A 23,701-nucleotide genomic window follows, 5' to 3' on the forward strand; every position below is an offset into this window, starting at 1 on the left:
GTCCAAAGTTAATGGCCTCAAACTGCACAACGGATGAGGGCACGCTGGGTCAAGCTGGGTACCGGTACTTCAAGCTGGGCAGCGGATCCTTCAAACCGGAGAGCGGGCACATCAGGGCAGACAGCGGGCACATCAGGGCAGACAGCGGGCACATCAGGGCAGACAGCGGGCTCCGGGTCGTCGAGCTGGGCAGCAATCACCGGGTCGACGACCCGGAGATTTCTGCCCAGCTCGACGACCCGGTGATTGCTGCCCAGCTCGACGACACGGTGATTGCTGCCCAGCTCGACGACCCGGTGATTGCTGCCCAGACGACCCGGTGATTGCTGCCCAGCTCGACGACCTTTTAAAATTCAACATCTAAACAGTCCGTCGGATTTCTAATTATTGTATTTCACCTTATAAGCTCCGTTTCCTGTTAAAACTAACAGTGAAATGCAAAACTCCAGTGGGTGTAACAAGATGTCCACCTGCCCCCTTCTTGGTGTATTGTTACTGTGGAGGAGTGTGGGGTGTAGCAAGATGGCGGCGACGGAACGTCATTTCCGTTACCAATTCTGACGGGTCACCATATCTAACAGAACACCGGCGGCCGACGTTGGAGGTTTCACTTCCTGGTGTCCCCAAGGCTTGCTTGCGAGGAGGAGCTCCTACCCATCCCCACCGCGTCCTGTTTCTGTATTGTGAACCTCTCTATGTAAGTATCCATACAGCCATGAATATATTATAATTTACTAATTATTGGTCCTGCTTACATTTTGTATTGCAGTATGCCTATTATGTGACTATGCTTATATTTCAGAAAGAAACAAAGTAATTTAACACACAATCTCCCCTGATGAAGGAAAGTACATTAATAATTCCGAAACATGTTGGGATACTGTATATGCAAGAAATCCCTATGGACTGACCACAGCGTGAGTCTGGCAGTGCTCGGGCAGACTTGCTCTCATTGGATTTGATTATATACAATATCTCACAAAAGTAAGTCACATTTTTGAAAATATTTTCTTCTCTCTTTTCATGTGACAGCACTGAAGAAATGACACTTGTCTACAATGTAAAGTAGTGAGTGTACAGCTTGTATAACAGTGTAAATTTCCTGTCCCCTCAAAATAACGCAACACACAGCCATTAATGTCTAAACCGCTGGCAACAAAAAAATCTCCAAATTGGCACAATTAGCCATATTCAGTCCCCGGCGTCATGTGACTCATAAATGTTACAAGGTCTCAGGTGTAAATGGGGAGCAGGTGTGTTAAATTTGGTGTTATCGCTCTCACTCTCTCATACTGGTCACTGGAAGTTCAACATGGCACCTCATAGCAAAGAACTCTCTGAGGACCTGAAAAAAGAATTGTTCCTCTACATAAAGATGGTCTAGGCTATAAGAATATTACCAAGACCCTGAAACTGAGCTGCAGCACGGTGGCCAAGACCATACAGCGGTTTAACAGGACAGGTTCCCCTCAGAACAGGCCTCGCCATGGTCCACCAAAGAAGTTGAGGTCACGTGATCAGCGTCATATCCAGAGGTTGTCTTTGGGAAATAGACGTATGAGTGCTGCCAAAATTGCTGCAGAAGTTATAGGGGTGGGGGGGTCAGCCTGTCAGTGCTCAGACCATACGCCGCACACTGCATCAAATTGGTCTGCATGGCTGTCGTCCCAGAAGGAAGCCTCTTCTAAAGATGCACAAGAAAGACCACAAACAGTTTTTTGAAGACAAGCAGACTAAGGAGATGGATTACTGGAACCATGTCCTGTGGTCTGATGAGACCAAGATAAACGTATTTGGTGTCAGATGGTGACAAGCGTGTGTGGGGGCAACCGGGAGAGGAGGACAAAGACAAGTGTGTCTTGTCTACAGTCAGGCATGGTGGGGGGAGGTGTCATGGTCTGGGGCTGCATGAGTGATGCCGGCACTGGGGGGCTACAGATCATTGAGGGGACCATGAATGCCAACATGTACTGTGACATACTGAAGCAGAGCATGATCCCCTCCCTTCAGAGACTGGACCGCAGGGCAGTATTCCAACATGATAACCACCCCAAGCACACCTCTAAGGCAACCACTGCCTTGCTAAAGAAGCTGTGGGTAAAGGTGATGGACTGGCCAAGCATGTCTGCAGACCTAAACCCCATTGATCATCTGTGGGACCTCCTCAAACGGAAGGTGGAGGAGCGCAAGGTCTCCAACATCCACCAGCTCCGTGATGTCATCATGGAGGAGGGGAAGAGGACTCCAGTGACAACCTGTGAAGCTCTGGTGACCTCCATGCCCAAGAGGGTGAAGGCAGTGATGGAAAATAATGGCGGCCACACAAAATATTGACGCTTTGGGCCCAATTTGGACATTTTCACTTAGGGGTGAACTGACTTTTGTTGCCAGCGGTTTAGACATTAATGGCTGTGTGTTGAGTTATTTTGAGGGGACAGGAAATTTACACTGTTATACAAGCTGTACACTCACTACTTTACATTGTAGACAAGTGTCATTTCTCCAGTGTTGTCACATGAAAAGATAGAAGAAAATATTTACAAAAACGTGAGGGGTGTACTCACTTTTGTGATATACTGTATGTAACATGTACATTTTGCTTCATTTTGTATACATTATGTATTTTATACCATGTTGCCTATTAGCCTATGTTTACAATGTTATCCTGTGTTGTACTTAATAAAAGTGGCACAATGCCACATTGCCTTTTACCAATACAATTACTTCTACCTGACTTCTGCCTTAAAAGACCAAGGGGATTGCCCCATTTGCACTTTGATGCATGCTCTCTCTATTAATCATTTATTGCTTACCTATTTTCTTTAGCAACAACTGAGACCACACCAAAGACTTTAATATCAGTTACTGAGCCCTCAACTTTACCTAAAACTGAGACTGCAACTTCAAAAACAACTGAATCCACAACTTTACCTGCTACTAAGTCCACAAATTTACCCACAACAGGGTCCACGACTTTAGCCACAACTGAGTCTGCAACATTTACCACTACTGGGTTCTCAAATTCACATGAAACCGCAAGTGCAACCACACATGAGTCTACACCTGGGTTCATAACTCTACCCACAAAACAATCCTCAACTTTACTCAGCACTGAGTCCAAAATAACACCCCAAACCAAGTCTGCAACTTTACGTAAAGCTAAACCCACAACTATCTTCAAAATTGAGTCTACAAGTTTCACCACAACTGAGTCTTCAACTTTAAGCACAAGTGAGCCCACAAATGTAAGCCCAACTGAGTCTGAAAGTTTTACCACAACTAAGTCCACAACTCTACCCACAACTGGGTTTGCAACTTTAACTCCTACCGAGTTCTCAACTTTACTCAAAATAGAGTCCATTGCTTTAACCACAACTCAGTCCCCAACTGTCCCTACAACTGCATCTGAAATTTTAAATACAACTGAGTCTGAAATGTTACTTACAACTGAGGCTAACACTTTACATACAACTGATTCAGAAACTTTACTTACAACTGAATCTGAATCTTTACTTACAACTGAGGCTGAAACTTTACTTACAACTGAGGCTGAATCTTTACTTACAACTGAGGCTGAAACTTTACTTACAACTGAGGCTGAAACTTTACTTACAACTGAATCTGAATCTTTACTTACAACTGAGGCTGAAACTTTACTTACAACTGAGGCTGAAACTTTACTTACAACTGAGGCTAACACTTTACTTACAACTGAATCTGAAACTTTACTTACAACTGAATCTGAAACTTTAACTGCAACTGAGTCCGAAACTTTACTTACAACTGAATCTGAATCTTTACTTACAACTGAGGCTAAACCTTTATTTACAACTGAGGCTGAAACTTTACTTACAACTGAGGCTGAAACTTTACTTACAACTGAGGCTAACACTTTACTTACAACTGAATGTGAAACTTTACTTACAACTGAATGTGAAACTTTAACTGCAACTGAGTCCGAAACTTTACTTACAACTGAATCTGAATCTTTACTTACAACCCAGGCTGAAACTTTACTTACAACTGAGGCTGAAACTTTACTTACAACTGAAGCTAACACTTTACTTACAACTGAATCTGAAACTTTATTTACAACTGAATCTGAAACGTTAACTGCAACTGAGTCCGTAACTTTAGTTACAACTAAATCTGAAATTTTAACTACAACTGAATCTGAAATTTTAACTACAACTGAGTCCGAAACTTTTCTTACAACTGAGGTTGAAACTTTACTTACAACTGAGGCTGAAACATTACTTACAACTGAGGCTGAAACATTACTTACAAATGAGGCTGAAACTTTACTTACAACTGAATCTGAAACTTTACTTACAACTGAGGCTGAAACTTTACTTACAACTGAATCTGAAACTGTACTTACAACTGAGGCTGAAACATTACTTACAACTGAGGCTGAAACATTACTTACGACTGAGGCTGAAACTTTATTTACAACTGAATCTGAAACTTTACTTACAACTGAGGCTGAAACATTACTTACAACTGAATCTGAAACTGTACTTACAACTGAGGCTGAAACATTACTTACAACTGAGGCTGAAACATTACTTACGACTGAGGCTGAAACTTTATTTACAACTGAATCTGAAACTTTACTTACAACTGAGGCTGAAACATTACTTACAACTGAGTCTGAAACTTTCTTTACAACTGAGTCTGAAACTTTCCTTACAACTGAGTCTGAAACTTTCCTTACAACTGATTCTGAAACTTCATCTACAACTGAGCCTGAAATGTTACTTACAACTGAGCCTGAAACTTTACTTACAACTGAGCCTGAAACTTTAACTGCAACTGAATCAGAAATTTTAACCTCAATTGAGTCTGAAACCATCCTCACAACAGAGTCTGAAACTTTAACCACAACTGAATCGGAAACTTTAACCTCAACTGAATCTGAAGCTTTACCTACAACTGAGTCTCAAACTTTACTTACAACTGATGCTGAAACTTTACTTACAACTGAGTCTCAAACTTTAACTCCAACTGAGTTTGAAACTATCCTCACAACTGAGTCTGAAACTCTAACCACAACTGAGTCTGAAACTTTACTCACAACTGGGTTAGAACCTTTAACCACAACTCAGTCTGAAACTATCCCTACAACTGAGACTGCAACATTTACCACCCCTGAGCCCACAGCTATCTTCACAACAACTGAATTTGAAACTTTACCCACAAATGAGTTTTCAACTATCCCTTTAATTGAGTCTGCAACTTTAACCACAACTGAGTCTGAAACTTTAACCATTACTGAGTTCTCAACTTTACTCACAACACAGTCTGCAACTTTAACTACAGTTGAGTCTGCAACTATCCCTACCACTGAGTCCATAACTTTAAACACATCAGAGTCCTCAACTTTAAACACAACTGAGTCCTCAACTTTAAACACAACTGCGTCTGTAACGTCTACTACAACTGAGTCTGCAAATTTAATGACCACTGAATCCACAGCTAGCCTCAAAACTGAGTCTGCAAGTTTCACTACAGCTGAGTCTTCAACTTTAACTACAACTGAGTCCACAACTTTACCCACAACTCTACCCACAGCTGAGCTTGCACCTTTAACCACTATTCAGTCCTCAACTTTACGCACAACTGAGTCTGCAAGTTCTACCACAACTGAATCCACAACTAGCCTCAAAACTGAGTCTGCAAGTGTCACCACAGCTGAGTCTTCAATTTTAACCACACACGAGTCTGCAAGTTCAACCACAACTAAGTCCACAATTTTACCCACAACCAAGTCTTCAACTTTAACCACAATTGAATCTGCAACGGTACCTGCTACTGGGTCCCCAACTTTAACCACTACCAAGTCTTCAACTTTAACCCCTACTCAGCTCTCAACTGTACTCACAGCTGAGTCTGCAAGTTCAATCAGAACTGGGTCCACAACTTTACCCATAGTCAATTCTTCAACTTTAACCACAATTGAGTCTGCAACATTAACTGCTACTGGGCCCCCAACTTTAACCACTACCAAGTCTTCAACTTTAAGCCCTACTCAGCTCTCAACTTTACTCACAGCTGAGTCTGCAAGTTCAATCACAACTGGGTCCACAACTTTACCCATAATCAATTCTTCAACTTTATCCACAATTGAGTCTACAAAATTAACTGCTACTGGACTCTCAACTTTAAGCACTACTATTGAATCCCCAACTTTCACCACAACCGAGTCCACAACTTTAGCCTCTCCAGAGTCTGCAAATTTAACCACTACTCAGCTCATAACTTTACATGCAACTGAATCTGCAAATTCACCCACCATTGAATCCACAACTTTACCCGCAACTCTACCCACAAATGTGCTTACAACTTTAACCACTATTCAGTCCTCAACTTTACGCACAACTGAGTCTGCAAGTTCTACCACAACTGAGTCTGCAAATATAACCACAACTGAATCCACAACTAGCCTCAAAACTGAGTCTGCAAGTGTCACCACAGCTGAGTCTTCAATTTTAACCACACGTGAGCCTGCAAGTTCAACCACAACTAAGTCCACAATTTTACCCACAATCAAGTCTTCAACTTTAACCACAATTGAATCTGCAACTGAACCTGCTACTGGGCCCCCAACTTTAACCACTACCAGGTCTTCAACTTTAACCACTACTCAGCTCTCAACTTTACTCACAACTGAGTCTGCAAGTTCATTCACAACTGAGTCCACAACTTTACCCATAATCAATTCTTCAAGTTTAACCACAATTGAGTCTGCAACATTAACTTCTACTGGGCTCTCAACTTTAACCACTACTAAGTCCACAGCTATAACCACTACTAAGTCTGTACCTTTAACAGCTTCTAAGTCCACAGCTTTAACATCAACTGTGTCTGCAAGTTCAAACAATGGTGGTTTTGTGACTTTCACCACAAATGAGTTCACAGTTATTCCCACAAATGGGTCCACAACGTTAACCTCTGCTCAATCCTCATTTTTATTCCCAACTGGGGCTTCAAGTTCAACCACAAATTATTCCACAACTTTAACTACAATTAAGTCACAAACATTAACTGCTGTTGGATCCCCAACTTTCACCACAACCGAGTCCACAACTTTAGCCTCTCAAGAGTCTGCAAATTTAACCACTACTCAGCTCTCAACTTTACGTGCAACTGAATATGCAAATTCATCCACCGTTGAGTCCACAAGTTTAACCACAATTGAGGCTGAAACTTTAAACACAACTGGATCCACAACTTTACCCACAACTGAGCTTGCAACTTTAACCCCTATTCAGTCCTCAACCTTACTCACAACTGAGTATACAAATTTAACCATAACTGGATCAACAACTAGCCTCAAAGCGGAGTCTGCAAGTTTCACCACAGCTGGGTCTTCAGTTTTAACCACAAGTGAACCTGCACCTTTAACCTCCATTGCATCTGCAAGTTCAACATTAACCACAAGTGAGCCTGCACCTTTAACCTCAATTGCATCTGCAAGTTCAATCACAACTTTACTTACAACCGGGCCATCATTGTTAACTACTACTGGGCCCCCAATTTTATCCACGACTTTAGCCACTACTGAGTCCACATCCTTAACTTTAACCACAAGTGGTTCTGCAACTTTAACCCCAAATAAGTCTGAAAGTTCAACCACAAATAAAACTACAACATTATCCAAATCTGGAAACACAATTCTACCCACAATCAAGTCTTCAGCTGTAACCACAATTGAGTCCACCACGCTAAGCGCTACTGGGCCCCCAACTTTAACAACAACCTTAGCTGCTACTGAATACACAAATTTAACCACAACTGAGTCCACAACTTTAGCCACAACCAAGTCTTCAACTTTAACCCCTTCTCAGCTCCAAACTTTACTCACAACTGAGTCTGCAAGTTCAACCACAACTAAGTCCATGACATTATCCACGACAGGGTCCCCAACTGTATCCACAATCGAGTCTTCAACTTTTACCACAATTAAATCTGCAACGTTAACTGTTACTATGCCTCCAACTTTAACCACAGCTTTAGCTGCTACTGAGTCCACAGCTTTAACCACTACTGAGTCTTCAATGTTAACAGCATCTAGGTCCACAGCTTTAACCTCAATTGTGTCTGCAATTTCAAACACGGCTGGGTTGACGACTTTCGCCACAAATGAACATTTAATTATCCCCACAAATGGGTCCACAACATTAACTTCTGCTGAGTCATCATCTTTACACACAACTGGGACTGCAAGTTCATTGACAGTTGATTCCACAACTTTAACTACAATTGAGTCCCCAACGTTAACTACTACTGGATCCCTAACTTTAACAACAGCTGAGGCCACAACTTTATCCGCTACTAAGTCTGCAATTTTAACCACTACTCGGCTCTCAACTTTACTCACAACTGCAAATTCATCCACAAATTTAACCACAACTGCATTCACAGTCATCTCCACAACTTTACCCACAATTGAGTCCACAACTTTAACCACTATTAAGCCTCCAACTTTACACACAAATGAGTCCACAAGTTCAACTACAACTGAATCTGCAAATGTAATCACAACTGAATCCACAACAAGCCTCAAAACTGAGTCTGCAAGTTCAACCACAACTTTATCCACAACTGGGTCTACAACAATCATGTCTTCGGCTTTACCCACAATTCAATCTACAAAGGAAACTGCTACTGGGCCGCCAACTTTAACCATAACTGAGTATTCAACATTAACAGCTTCTAAGTCTGCAGCTTTACCCTCAACGGTGTCTGCAAGTTCAAACAAAACTGGGTTTGCAACTTTCACCACAAATGAGTTCACAATTATCCCCACAAATGGGTCCACATTAACCACTGCTGAGTCATCATCTTTACTCACAACTGGTGCTGCAAGCTCAACCACAATTGATTCCACAACTTTAACTCCAACATTAACTGCTACCGGATCCCCAGCTTTAACCACAACTTTAGCAGCTGCTGCCTCTGCAACTTTACCCACTACTCAGCTCTTAAGATTACCCACAACTGAGTCCACAACAGTACCTACAACTGAGTCTATAAGTTCAACCACAATTAAGTATGAAAATGTAAACACAACTGAATACATAACTGGCCTCAAAACTTTAACCCCAGTTGAGTCTGCAAATTCAACCACAACTAAGCCCATAGCATTATCCACAATTGGGTCCACAACTTTACCCACAATCAAGTCTTCGACTTTAACCTCAATTGAATCCACAAAATTAACTTCTACTGGGCTCCCACCTTTAACTAAAACTTTAACCACAACTGAGTCCACAACTTTAGCTGCTAACAAGTCTTTAACTTTAACCACTACTCAGCTCTCAACTTTACTCACAACTGAGTCTGCAAGTTCAACCACAACCGGGTCCACAACTTTACCCACAATCAAGTATTTAACCACAATTGGGTCTGCAACATTAACTGTTACTGGGCCCCCAACTTTAACCACTACTTTAGCCGCTACTGAGTTCACAGCTTTAACCACTACTGAGTCTGCAACTTTAATAGCTTCTAAGTCTGCAAGTTCAAACGTAACCGGGTTTGCGACTTTCACCACAACTGGGTTTACAATTAACCCCACAAATGGGTCCACAACATTACCCACTACTGAATCCTCATCTTTAATTGCAAATGGGACTGCCAGTTCAACCAAAACTGATTCCAGAACTTTAACAGCCACTGAGTCCATAACTTCAACAGCTACTGAGTCCACAGCTTTGACCACAACTTTAACTTCTACTGGGTCCAAAACTTTTACTGCTACTGAATCTACAGCTTTACCAACAACTGGTTCTGCAGCTTCAAACACAACTGCATTTGCAACTTTCATGACTAATGAGTTTACAATTATTCCCACAACTGAGTCTTCAACATTAACCACTGCTAAGTCCTCATCATTGTTTGCAACTGAGACCATAAGTTCAGCTTTAACCCCAGCCATAACTTTAGCTGCTACTGAGTCAACAACTTTAACTGCTACTGAGTCCACATCTTTATCCACAAATGAGTCTGCAACTTTAACCACAACTGAGTCCACAGCTTTACCACTAGCTGAGTCTGCAACTTTAACTGATACTGAATCTTCAACTGTAACCAATACTGAGTCCACAGCTTTACCCACAACCGAGTCTTCAACTTTAACACCTACCGAGTCCACAGCTTTACCCACAACTGAGTCTTCAACTTTAACACCTACTGAGTCCACAGCTTTACCCACAACTGAGTCTTCAACTTTAACACCTACTGAGTCCACAGCTTTACCCATAACTGAGTCTTCAACTTTAACACCTACTGAGTCCACAGCTTTACCCACAACTGAGTCTGAAACTTTAATTGCTGAGTCCACAACGTTAACCGATACGGAATCTTCCACTTTAACGCCTACTGAGTCCACAGCTTTACCCACAACCGAGTCCTCAACTTTAACGCCTACTGAGTCCACAGCTTTAGCCACAACTGAGTCTTCAACTTTAACACCTACTGAGTCCACAGCTTTACCCACAACTGAGTCTGAAACTTTAACACCTACTGAGTCCACAGCTTTACCCATAACTGAGTCTTCAACTTTAACACCTACTGAGTCCAAAGCTTTACCCACAACTGAGTCTGAAACTTTAATTGCTGAGTCCCCAACGTTAACCGATACGGAATCTTCCACTTTAACCACTACCGAGTCCACAACTTTACACACAACTGAGTCTTCATCTTTAACGCCTACTGAGTCCACAGCTTTACATACAAGTGAGTCTGCAACTTTAGCAGCTACTGAGTCCGCAACTTTAAAGTGGTTCTAATGGTAGAAGTTTTCTTTTACCGTAATGTATTCTCTCCATTAAGATAAAAAAAATCCTGTGTGCATCTCCCCCCCAGCTCCCCTTTATACTTAACAGTGGTGGCTGGTGGTATATTTTTTGGGGGGGTATAACCCCTTGCTTGGTTGGCAGGCCGCCACTGATACTTACCTGAGCCTGATTTCGATCTAACACTGTGCCGAAGAGCAGCGGCTCTCTTGGCTCTGTAGGAAAGATGATCCGCACTCTGGTTGTTGCTCTTAAAATTTTTTACATTTTATTGAAAAGCAATAGTGCACAAATGCAGATAAAAACAATTGACGTGTTTGAGCCCATAAGGCCTTAGTCATAACTAAGGCCTTATAGGCTGAAACCCGTCAACTGTTTTTATCTGCGTTTGTGCACTATGGCTTTTCATTACAATTAAGATTTTTTAAGAGCAGCAACCAGAGTGTGGATCATCTTTCCTACATTACTCTACTCAGCCAACGTGTTTGGATCGAGCACCCAGGACCTCTGCTATCTATATGTTGTATGGGTAGTAGCAATGACTTTTCTGTTTACCTCTTGGCTCTCTCTCCTTTCACTGGAGATGGCAGCAGGGGGAGCCATTGGTATATGGAGCCAAGCGGACAGGTAACAGGATGCGTAGCCAAACAAGTCAGGTCAGCGACAGACGGTCAGGTACAGGCATGGACAGCAGGCAGGGGAATGGTCAGGGTACAGGCAGAAGTCTGTAACACTGGAGCAGGTAGATGAGCAAGACGCAAGCAAAATCCAAGCAGAAGGTGCCGCCCCCCCAAGCTATTCACCAAAAAAAGCTCACTTTAACCACTTCAGCCCTGGAAGAATTGACCCCCTTCCTGACCAGAGCACTTTTTGCGATTCGGCACTGTGTCGCTTTAACTGAGAATTGCGTGGTCGCAAGACATTGCACCCAAACAAAATTGACGTCCACCCACAATGCTGTATCTTAAAGGGGACGTACATGTATGCCCATTTGCACAGCCATGCCATTGTGCCAACATATATCGTCGTGCACTGGTCAGCAATCGGTTGAGTGTCCGGGCGCCGGACACACAGCGGTCTATAGGAAGCTTCCCAGCTGGCAATCATCAGCCTGCAATCATCTCAGCTTGCAATCATCTGATTGCAAGCTGGGAAGCTGAATTGCCCGTGTTTAGGGCATGTTCAGTGTAGCCTATATCTACAGTGCATTCTGTAGTGTACTGTTTCTAAAATACTTCAGTCAGTGTACACAGTATCTAATACAGTGGAGCTGTTGTACAGTTGCTAATACAATTCTGGTGGTGTACACAGTATTTAATACAGTGCAGTGTGGTGTTGCAAAACAAAAAATACATCATGTCCGGAAGGCCACCAAGGAGAGGCAGACACTCACAGGCCACTAAAAAAGGGCAAGCAGGCTCTGTGTCTACAGTCAACAGTGCTGGTCCTGGACATGGTGCATGCTCTGCAGGTGGCCGTGGGGCACGCTTGTCCTTTTTTGCTGCTGCTGGTCGTGTTATTGAGCCAGACCATGCAGAAGAGTTGGTGGAGTGGATAACAAAGCCATCCTCATCCTCCTCATCCTCTGTCACCCAGGCTCAGAGTAGTTTTCCTTCCTATGCAGCTGCCAGAGCGGCCTATTCCACCGACTCCTTGTCCACAGTCACTCTTTCCGTAGCCCCACCATCATGCACGGAGGAGTCCCCAGAATTATTCGACTACAGTGTCGGTTACATGCTGCTGGAGGACGTGCAGTGATTTGAAGGCTCCGATGTTGGTTCCCAGGTTGAGGAAAGGAGTAACGTGAGCCCAGAGAGAGGGGTTGCCACAGATGGAGAAGAAACGGGCAGTCATGTTTCACAGCAGGGCCCGTTCCTGCGCCCAACAAGAGTATCTGTGAGGGGTTACAGTGTTGTGGCACCACCACCACCACCCAAGGCCCAATTTTTCTGCCCCTGTTTAACTGGGGCATGTTATTACAATTCTTGATATAATATTTCACAGCAGGGCCCGTTCCTGCGCCCAACAAGAGCATCTGTGAGGGGTTACAGTGTTCTGTTATCACCAACACCTAAGGCCCAATTTTCTACAGAGTATATAGGGCAGGCCATATAGTATATATATATATATATATATATATATATATATATATATATATATATATATACTCCTGTTCAGCGTATATAGTGCTTGGCGGACAATCACGCCATTTTTTGAAAAACTGGGGTGCGGGGGTTCCCCTAATATTCATACCAGACCTAATGAGCCTAGTATGGATTTTGGGGGGACATCCACGCCAATTTTTTTGTGGTATTTTTGGTATTTTTATAAATTCATTACAGCCGCAAGCAGTTTTACATGAAAATATTTCCTTTTAGAAATGTAATTTTGCTGTGGTACTGTTATAAACATGGGAAAGATGCACTACTTTACAGGCATACTAAGGATACCAACTGGGCACCATATTTAAAGGAATATTTCATTTTTATTGTTTCACTTTAAGCATTTTCACTGCTCCCGAAAAAATGGCAGTTTTTAAAAACTTTTTTGTTGCATTGATACATGTCCCCTGGGGCAGGACCCCGGTCCCCAACACTTTTTATGGCAATAACTTGCATATAAGCCTTTAAAATGAGCACGGTGTTCGCCTGTTCAAACTAATGTTTTGCCTGTTTGCATGTTCTGCTGCAAACTGAACCAGGGGGGTGTTCGGCTCATTCCTAATGGTGATCTATAGACGGTTGGGTAGTCTGCTATAAACATTGTATTTTTGCTATTATCACTGTATGTCCTTTATTTTACAGGCTCTGTTGCAGTGAAGGCCTACATGCGGAGTTCAAGCCCTGCAGATGAAAATATAATGAACGCATTTGTACAACAGGTAATTTGGCTTAAAACAGATCCTAAGATATCAATCTGCCTCCATTACAATATTTCTGAACATCTTAAACAGGGCTTGGTATCTGGCGGTCAAAAAAATTCTCAGCTCAATTACTAGCCAGCCTGCAATAAACCGAATTGTCCTGTCTAACAGAAACAACATCACGGTGTGCTGCAGCCCTAACTCTATAATTTTAAAGTCTCCAAAGTTGAAGCACATATAGAATAATGGATAGATTAAGGGCAGGTATGCCTGAAGGGAGCCCACCCTTCCTTAAAGGTACAGGGACAACCAAGCACAATGGCAGCGAAGGTATCCAGTGCATCTCCTCACCAATTCACAACAGTACAAACAAATGACAACCACCCCAACCTTTAACTAGCCTTTACAGCAAGGAGCACATTGAAGGCCAACGCATTTCAAAAAAACATTTGTTTGTATACATGGTATCTGGAGGCACTGGTTTAGGCCTGTCCCCATCATCTCGCATAACTGCCTGCAAATTACTTTCCTATCTTCTACCATGTGTGTCCAGCCTTTCCATTCAGCTGCTATTCTCTAATCATAGACAACTCTTGTATCTCAAGGTCCTCTGTGATTATTAAAGGACAGCTCAGAAGAAGAAAGCTGGCCATAGGCTAATCGAAAAGTCAGCCGGTTCAGCAGGGACCAGCCAAATTTTAGTCAGTGTGTAGCCATCCCCATTAAAACAGGAGTTGAATAGAGCAACATGAGAAGCGGGAAGGTAGGTCATAATATCAGAGGAGATGGGCTATCAGGAGAATCTGTTATTTTGTCCTAAGTAGGTGAAGTATGAATTTACTTGTTATTATAGTACTTGTACTCTTAATTGATTCAGCATTTGTATGCCTTTGATGTTTACAGGAATTATTTATTTTGCAGACATGTTTAAATCTCTTCAACGAGTTTCAGACTGCAGACTTCACCCTGACCTATGGAAAGGACAGGATCTCTGTGCATTGCTCTTCAGTCCTTCTTCCCAGCTCATAGGAATCCTAAAAGAGTACATTTTCATATGATCCTAAGGAGTATTTCATTCATTCAACTATAGGGTTCGGGTTTTCTGCGGCTCATGGTGAATCCCGCGCATACCTATATTTGGTAGAAATAGATAACCCAGCTTTCTTTTTAATTAATTAAACTAACAGTAGGGAGAGCTGACAATTCTGTCGAGGGAGAGCTACTGTTTTTCTTCTTATTAGCTTTAAATGTTGGCATTGGTGCATGCTCCCATGGCGGTGCCTGCAGTTGTTTGACAAAAGGTTTCTTATTGGCCTTACAAATGGCCAGAAATTAAAGCGGAGTTCCATCTAAAAATTTAACTTTCTGCTTTAAGTGCAGATGACCCCCTGACATGTCGCATTTGGTATGTCTTTTTTGGGGGGATGAGCGGGTACCCTGTTTTTATGGGCACCCAGCTCCCACTTCCTCCCCTGGCTCCGTGGCGCCGGAAGGAAGTTCACCTCTCCCCCTCCCTCCCTGCAATCTTCTGGGACACGTCACAGGTCCCAGAAAATTGCCCGGCCATTCACAGCGTGCAGCATGGCTCGTGCATGCGCAGTGCATGCCAGTCTGTGAAGTCACAGCTAGGTTCCCACAGTTAGAATGCCAGAGCCTCAGAGAGGAGGGGGAGAGGAGCAAGGCTTCCTGCACCCGCATCGCTGGATTGTGGGACAGGTGAGTGTCTGATTATTAAAAGTCAGTAGCTACACTTTTTGTAGCTGCTGACTTTTAAATGGGTGGAATTTCTGCTTTAATAACAGCAGTGCTGATTCTGACCTCCCTAGGGCCCTAAGCAAAATTCTGCTAAAACCATTTGCCATTTCCACACAGTCACACCTGACACTTCAGTGCTCCCAATACAATCCTCCCTCCTTTAATCAAAACAGTCAAAGTATTAGTGTCCCCAGAGGGCCCCCCTCTGACATTAGTGTCCCCAGAGGCCCCCCTCTTACATTAGAGTCCCCAGAGGCCCCCCTCTTACATTAGTGTCCCCAGAGGCCCCCCTCTTACATTAGTGTCCCCAGAGGCCCCCTCTTACATTAGTGTCCCCAGAGGCCCCCTCTTACATTAGTGTCCCCAGAGGCCCCCTCTTACATTAGTGTCCCCAGTGGACCCCTCTTACATTAGTGTCCCCCGAGGCCCCCTCTTACATTAGTGTCCCCAGAGGCCCCCCTCTTACATTAGTGTCCCCAGAGGCCCCCCTCTTACATTAGTGTCCCCAGAAAGCCCCCTCTTACATCAGTGTCCCCAGAGGGCCCCTTCCTTACATTAGTGTCCCCAAACAGCTGACCCCCCTTACAGAGGTTCTTCTGTACCTGGCTGGTGGAGGTGGAAGGTGGCGATCGGCAGCTCTATGGTGTCCACAGGCAAGGGGATATCCCTGGTGCTAGTAATTCTATCTCTGAATTTATACAGCGGAGAGGGGGGGGGCCTCTGACCCGGGCATCAGCAACAGTGTTCAAGCAGAGTGAAAGTGAATCGGATACCTGCCTGGGTCAGAGGCCCCTCCCTTCTCATCTACACTATATATACACCCGCCATCCACACAGGCACCATAGAGCTGCCAAATTCCGCCTTCCACCTCTTCCCACCTTTCCCCACTGCACTCTAAATGGCCAGCCAGAGGTGCAGGGGGGGGATGCTGGATCTTGGGGGCCCCCCACAGTGGTATAATGGAAAGGCCCAGTCGCAAATGCGACTGCAGCGACCCCTCTGAATAACAGGCCTTGTACACTACAGACTTCAATGGTGTTCACAACAAAGTTTCAATCTTTGAACTTCAAGCAAGATTCGTAAAACTCGTACATCTTCATTGAATGGGGATATCTCGTTGTATTCCTTGGTTTATCTAGATAACTTAAGGCACATTTTTGGAGATACGTGTACTAAAAATCAACAGATAAAGCACTGGAAAGCATGGCCGGGTTCCACAACTTGTGCTGTACTTCACTGCTAATCTCAGGGGCCTGGAGTCAATAAGATAAGCAGGATCAACTATTACTGTCTACCTCTAAGTTTTTTCCCTTTAAGGATCTAAATAGCTTTACAGAGAAGCAACTGGAATCTGAACCCTAAACAAGTCTACCTTATGCTAAAGACTATGCTGTATAAATAAGTGCAAAAGTAATTAATTATATATTGAGAAACTACAGTAAATGATGAACGTAAAAATGTTCTACACACCATTCAAGGATGGGTGTGTAATTGTCAAATAGTTTATCAATAAATGGTTCGAAGAGCATATTACCATTGTATCCAGTATGACTGTTGTATAAACCAGAAAACAATGAACGTATTATAAGTTGCATAAACATGTTTATCATAGGTTTTGCAGTGATGGAATAAGTTGATGAATAGTGGGCATGTCTGCATGAAGTAAATTGACTTAAAGTAAAACTTCAGCCAAAACTATTTTTTTTTATCTTTACAAAAGTATGTAAAAGAATTAGAGCTTCTTCGATTTTCTGCAAATTGTGTCCCCTTTAAGGATATTAGCCTTTGCATTTAGTAGTCTCAAAGGGATGAAAGGAGTATTGTGGAGAATTTCTATGTATATATACACTGGTATTAAAAAGTAAGTACAGCCCAAGGAAATTTTTTGGCTTTTTCAACATTTAAACATAATTTCAGAAAAAGAAATTATACTTTAACAAATGACACATAATATTGACATGGCGTATTTCTTTCTCACTGTCTAAATGAATAGAAAGGAGAATTCATCGGGTGGAAAAATTAAGAGCTCTACATTTATCACCACTTCAAATCCATGAAAATTAGAATTGGCTATTCCAGATTAAGTATCAATGATTAAGGGTGCCCACACTGAACCTTGGGTTCACCACTAAAAACACTGAACCTTGGGGCACACCTCTAATAACACTCAACCATAAGGTACACCACAAACAACATTGAACCTTGGGATACACCACTAATATTACTGAATCTTGGTGTACAACACCACCACTAATAACACTGAACCTTGAGGCACACCACTAAGTAACACTGAACCTTGGGGTACACCATTAATAACACTGAACCTTGAGGCACACCCCTAATAACACTGAACCTTGGGGTAGACCACTAATACCACTGTGTCTTGGGATACACCAATAATATTACTGAACCTTGGTGTACACCACTAATAATACTGGACCTTGGGGTACACTACTAATAACATTAAACCTTGGTACACCACTAATAACACTGCGCATTGAGATGCACTACTAATAACACTGGACCTCGGGGGGGGGGGCACCACTAATAACACTGAACCTTGAGGGACACCCCTAATAACACTGAACCTTGGGGTAGACCACTAATAACACTGTGCCTTGGGAAACACCACTAATAACACTGGACCTTGGGGTACACCACTAATACCACTGTGCCTTGGGATACACCAATAATATTACTGAACCTTGGTGTACACCACTAATAATACTGGACCTTGGGGTACACTACTAATAACATTGAACCTTGGGGTACACCACTAATAACACTGTGCATTGAGATGCACTACTAATAACACTGGACCTCGGGGGGGTGGGCACCACTAATAACACTGAACCTTGAGGGACACCCCTAATAACACTGAACCTTGGGGTAGACCACTAATAACACTGTGCCTTGGGAAACACCACTAATAACAATGGACCTTGGGGTACACCACTAATACCACTGTGCCTTGGGATACACCAATAATATTAATGAACCTTGGTGTACATCACTAATAATACTGGACCTTGGGGTACACCACTAATAACATTGAACCTTGGAGTACACCACTAATAACACTGTGCATTGAGATGCACTACTAATAACACTGGACCTGGGGGGGGGGGGCACCACTAATAACACTGGACCTTGGGATACACCACTAATACCACTGTACCTTGGGATAAACCACAGATAACACTGAGTCTTGGTGTACACCACTGATAACACTGGACCTTGGAATATACCACTGATAATACTGTACCTTGGGATATGCTACTAAGAACACCGAACCTTGGAGTACACCACTAATAACACTGTGCATTGAGATGCACTACTAATAATACTGGACCTGGGGGGGGGGCACCACTAATAACACTGGACCTTGGGATACACCACTAATACCACTGTGCCTTGGGATACACCAATAATATTACTGAACCTTGGTGTACACCACTAATAACACTGTGCCTTGATATGCACTACTAATAACACTAGACCTTGGGGGGGGGGCACCACTAATAACACTGGACCTTGGGGGGGGGGGCACCACTAATAACACTGGACCTTGGTGTACACCACTTATAACACTGGATCTTGGGATACACCACAAATAACACTGAACCTTGGAGTATACCCCTAATAACACTAAACATTGGAGTATACCACTAATAACACTGGACCTTGGAATAAACCCCTGATAATACTGTACCTTGGGATACGCTACTAATAACACTGAACCTTGGGGTACATCACTGATAACACTGAACCTTGGGGTACACCACTGATAACACTGAACCTTGGGGTACATCACTGATAACACTGAACCTTGGAATATACCACTGATAATACTGTACCTTGGGATACACTACTAATAACACTGAACCATGGGGTACATCACTGATAACACTGAACCTTGGAATATACCCCTGATAATACTGTACCTTGGGATACACTACTAATAACACTGGACCTTGGGGTACATCACTTATAACACTGAACCTTGGGGTACACCACTAATAACACTGGACCATTGGATACACCGCTATCAACACTGGACCTTGCCGTACACAGCTAATAACAGTGGACCTTGGTGTACACCACTATTAACAATGAACCTTGGTGTACACCACTAATACCTAAACTGAACATAGTAGCAGTTTCCTTTGTTTTCTTCAACACCTAACCGGTCTTTCTGTCCATGGAATCTTTTAGAGCAGCAGTTGCCCATTGCCCGCTGATGGACTTCAGCTTCCTTCCTCTTGGACCTCCAGACAACTGTACATCTCTTAAATACAGTGTCTCCTGACTCCCATGGTGTCCCTAACCTTTCATAATTGCCCACAGTGCCCCTCAAACCACCAGTGTCCCAATGCACCCTTAGAACACTACACTACCTCACAACCTCCCAAAGTGTAACCCAACCTCCCACAGTGCTCAAAGCCTACTGCGGAGCCTCCAGCCCCCCATAATGCTTCCAATCTCCAATAGTGTCCTACAGTCCCTGCCAACTGCCCACGGTGCCTCCTAGCCCCTGTAGTGGCGTTTAGTCTCCCACAGTGCCCTTGCAAAGACCTCAGCCCTCTCCAGAACCCTCACCCCTACCAGGTCTGCTGCAGAGTTCCCTAATCCCCCTTATGAACTCTCATCTCACCCTTCCTCAACAATAGCAGCCAGTTCCTCCATTCAGAGCCTTTCAGCATTTCAGTACACACTTTATGTGACGGTACCGCTTTGGCACACCGACTAGGTGCTTCTGTTTCTTTTATTGTGTGAATAGAACATTCATTTTTACTGTTGGGGCAAAACCAAACCACAAGATAGAAAAATGGAGGAAAACACAGACCTGAAAATTTACACGAAGATCTTGGCTACCCGTCTGGCCCGATATATTCAGAATGTGATCCACCTAGACCAAGTGGGATTTATTTCCATGAGGGAAGCCAGGGACAGCACATCTAAAGTCCTGAAACTATTACACGTAGTACACACCGGAGATATCCCCTGCGTTTTCTTGAACACCGACGCAGAAAAGGCGTTCGATAGAGTCAATTGGGAATTTATGATCTCCGTTCTGAGGCCGCGTACACACGCGGGGACTGTTCGCCCAACTTTGTCCGTCTAAGGCCGCGTACACACGCGCGGACTGTTCGCCCAACTTTGTCCGCTGAACAGTGTTTGGGCGGACAGTCCGCTCGTGTGTGGGCTTTCAGCGGACAGTTTCAGCGGACAGTTTGACGAACAAGGTTTTTCGGAAATTCCGTAAAACTGTCCGCTGAAACCTTGTTTGAGCGAACAGTCCGCCCGTGTGTAGGCTTGTTCGTCAAACTAAGTTCCGCGCATGCTCAGAAAGGATTTACACGCCGAAAGTTATAATGCAGTGTATAGGACGTCGTATTTTTCGTCCCGTCGTACGTGCCGTTCACGTCATCGCGCACGGTTTCAGCAAACTGTTCGTTCGTCGTGTGTGGCCATGTCCGTCCATGCTAATTTTGAGCGGACTGTTTGCCGAAACTGTTTGACGGACAAAGTTGGGCGAACAGTCCCCGCGTGTGTACGCGGCCAAACAGTTTCGGCAAACAGTCCGCTCAAAATTAGCATGGACGGACATGGCCACACACGACGAACGAACAGTTTGCTGAAACCGTGCGCGATGACGTGAACGGCACGTACGACGGGACGAAAAATACGACGTCCTATACACTGCATTATAACTTTCGGCGTGTAAATCCTTTCTGAGCATGCGCGGAACTTAGTTTGACGAACAAGCCTACACACGGGCGGACTGTTCGCTCAAACAAGGTTTCAGCGGACAGTTTTACGGAATTTCCGAAAAACCTTGTTCGTCAAACTGTCCGCTGAAACTGTCCGCTGAAAGCCCACACACGAGCGGACTGTCCGCCCAAACACTGTTCAGCGGACAAAGTTGGGCGAACAGTCCGCGCGTGTGTACGCGGCCTTAGCCATATAGGCCTGGGGGGAGGTGATGATCAACAGAGTAACTAACATATGCTCGAACCCAAATGCGCGGGTGAAGGCAAATGGAGTGCTCTCCGACCCCTTTCCGATTAGAAATGGCACAAGACAGGGCTGCCCCTTATCCCCCCTGTTATTCGCTCTCTCCCTAGAGCCCTTTCTGGTGACTATTAGACTTAACCAGGATATCCAGGGTATACAGGTCGGGAAGACACAACATAAGATCTCCGCATACGCGGATGACCTTCTCTTCTCTCTGTTAAATCCGGCGGTATCTCTCCCTAATCTGCTTAAACAATTTGAGGTATTTGGACGCCTATCTAACCTAAAGATTAACTTCCTGAAGTCGGAAGCAATGGGTATAGCCATCCCATCCAACATGATACAGACGCTCCGAGCAAACTTTCGCTTTACGTGGACATCAACAGCGTTAACCTATTTGGGCACAAAACTATCTACTGATCTATCCCACATCTACGAATTAAATTTCCCCCCTTTGCTCACGCAAACTAAGATTTTACTGAGCAAATGGCAAACGAACTTGCACTCCTGGTTTGGGAGATGCAACTTGTTAAAGATGTGCATCCTCCCGAAATATCTCTACTTATTCCAGGCGCTGCCAGTCAACATACCGACAGTGTTTTTTCAGCGGGTCCAGGCACTGTTTATGCGCTTTGTCTGGGCCGGTAAGAAAGCCCGTATCCCGCGATCACAGTTGACGTTACCAAAATAATACGGAGGGCCCGCGATCCCGGATGTGAAGAGATACTACCTGGCAGTACATCTGGGAAGGGTCATTGACTGGCAGCGCCATGGTAATCTAAAACTGTGGGCGCAGATCGAGCAGGAACAATCCCCTATCCCTTTAAATAGAGCACTATGGTGTTGGGAAGATTTGCCGCGATCCTTAAAATCACACCCTTTAATAGGGAACTCACTGAGAAAATGTAGGCAGGTAGTGCTGAACATACATCAGACGTCCACGACCTCACCCCTAATGCCAATTTTAGGCAACGCTAAATTCCCCTCGGGCATGACGTCCATACACTTCCAGACCCTACGGGAGTCTGATACTACCGCCGCATCCAATTTTGTCATAGGAAATGGATGGCCATCCATTTCAGAACTGACAGACTCTGTAGGTCCTTTTCGCATGTCATTTTGGCCAGCAGCACAATTGCATCACTTCCTCCACTCCTTACATGGACCACATCAATACTGTAGACCCCTCACTACATTTGAGGATTACTGCTCGGGCAGGGAGCCACTGACTCTGACCCTCTCTGGGGCATACACCCTTCTTAATACCCCCCCTAGTCCAACCTGAACTGACTTGCATAGAGAAACGGGGCGTGGATCTCCACCGTACTTTTGATGCAGAGCAGACACAAAAGATGATCCACCTGTCTCTCAAATCTTCCATTTGCACAAAGACACAGGAAACGAACTATAAGGTTTTGATGAGATGGTACTTAACTCCCAGCAGACTCCGTGCCATGTTCCCGGAGACCTCAGATCGGTGCTGGCGATGTGGCACGGATACGGGGACAATTCTCCATATTTTTTTGGCCTGTCCCAAGCTGTTAACATTTTGGAACTCTGTACGCACTATATCTCAGGATTTCACGGAGCTCGTGATCCCTGACGATCCCACCTTTTTCCTGCTACACGTCTCTACCATGCCGATCAAAACCTATAAAAAATCTATACTGCGACACTTGGTGAACGCAGCCTGCATTCCCCTCTTGTGGAAACAGCAAAACCCACCTATGGTGGCATTATGGCTGAGAAAAGTTGAAGAAATAAATAAAATGGAAGATTTGATTCTGACAGCGGCAGACAAACATGAGACATATCTTCAGACCTGGACCCGCTGGAACATATTCAAATATTTAGCCGAGGGGAGATCCTTATTCGACACCTGCATACCTAATAGTGTATAATACCCGGTGGTTCTACTAATAACCCTAGAGAGTCTGCGACAAACCTCTAAAGGCAGGTCTACCTGCCCCCCTCCCCCTCCCCCCAATTCCTTTCTCTACTTATTGCCTTACCCTCTCTCTCTTCTGACTATCTCTACTCTTTGTTCTCTGGTGATTCCTGATCACTCATTTGATATTATACATTGGTGATATACGGCTGTGGTAGCTTTCATATTTACAGACAATGATTGCCACAGCAGCTACTCTTACTAGGCATCTGTGAATTACCCTGAACTCTCAGGCAATCATTAATATTTGCTATATGTTCAGGGCAGGACTTAGGGTGGTGGGGGCCCCTGGGCTTGAGTCACTTTCAGGCCCTA

At 44.0% G+C, this 23,701-nt stretch overlaps 1 protein-coding gene across 1 annotated transcript; it reads left to right on the forward strand.

Annotated features, from left to right (window-relative positions):
• Nucleotides 1-2,834: 2,834 nt before the first annotated feature.
• Nucleotides 2,835-16,953, forward strand: LOC143995776 (uncharacterized). Its single transcript, XM_077490489.1, has 3 exons — nt 2,835-10,743; nt 13,607-13,683; nt 14,587-16,953. Exons 1-3 carry the CDS (start codon nt 3,435-3,437, stop codon nt 14,692-14,694), a joined length of 7,494 nt encoding a protein of 2,497 aa, XP_077346615.1. The 5' UTR covers nt 2,835-3,434; the 3' UTR covers nt 14,695-16,953.
• The last annotated feature ends 6,748 nt before the right edge of the window (nt 16,954-23,701 follow it).

Source organism: Lithobates pipiens, unplaced genomic scaffold, assembly GCF_037356315.1.
Source record: "Lithobates pipiens isolate NorthernLeopardFrog02 unplaced genomic scaffold, aLitPip1_a1.2 Scaffold_19, whole genome shotgun sequence".
Classification (NCBI taxonomy): domain Eukaryota; kingdom Metazoa; phylum Chordata; class Amphibia; order Anura; family Ranidae; genus Lithobates; species Lithobates pipiens.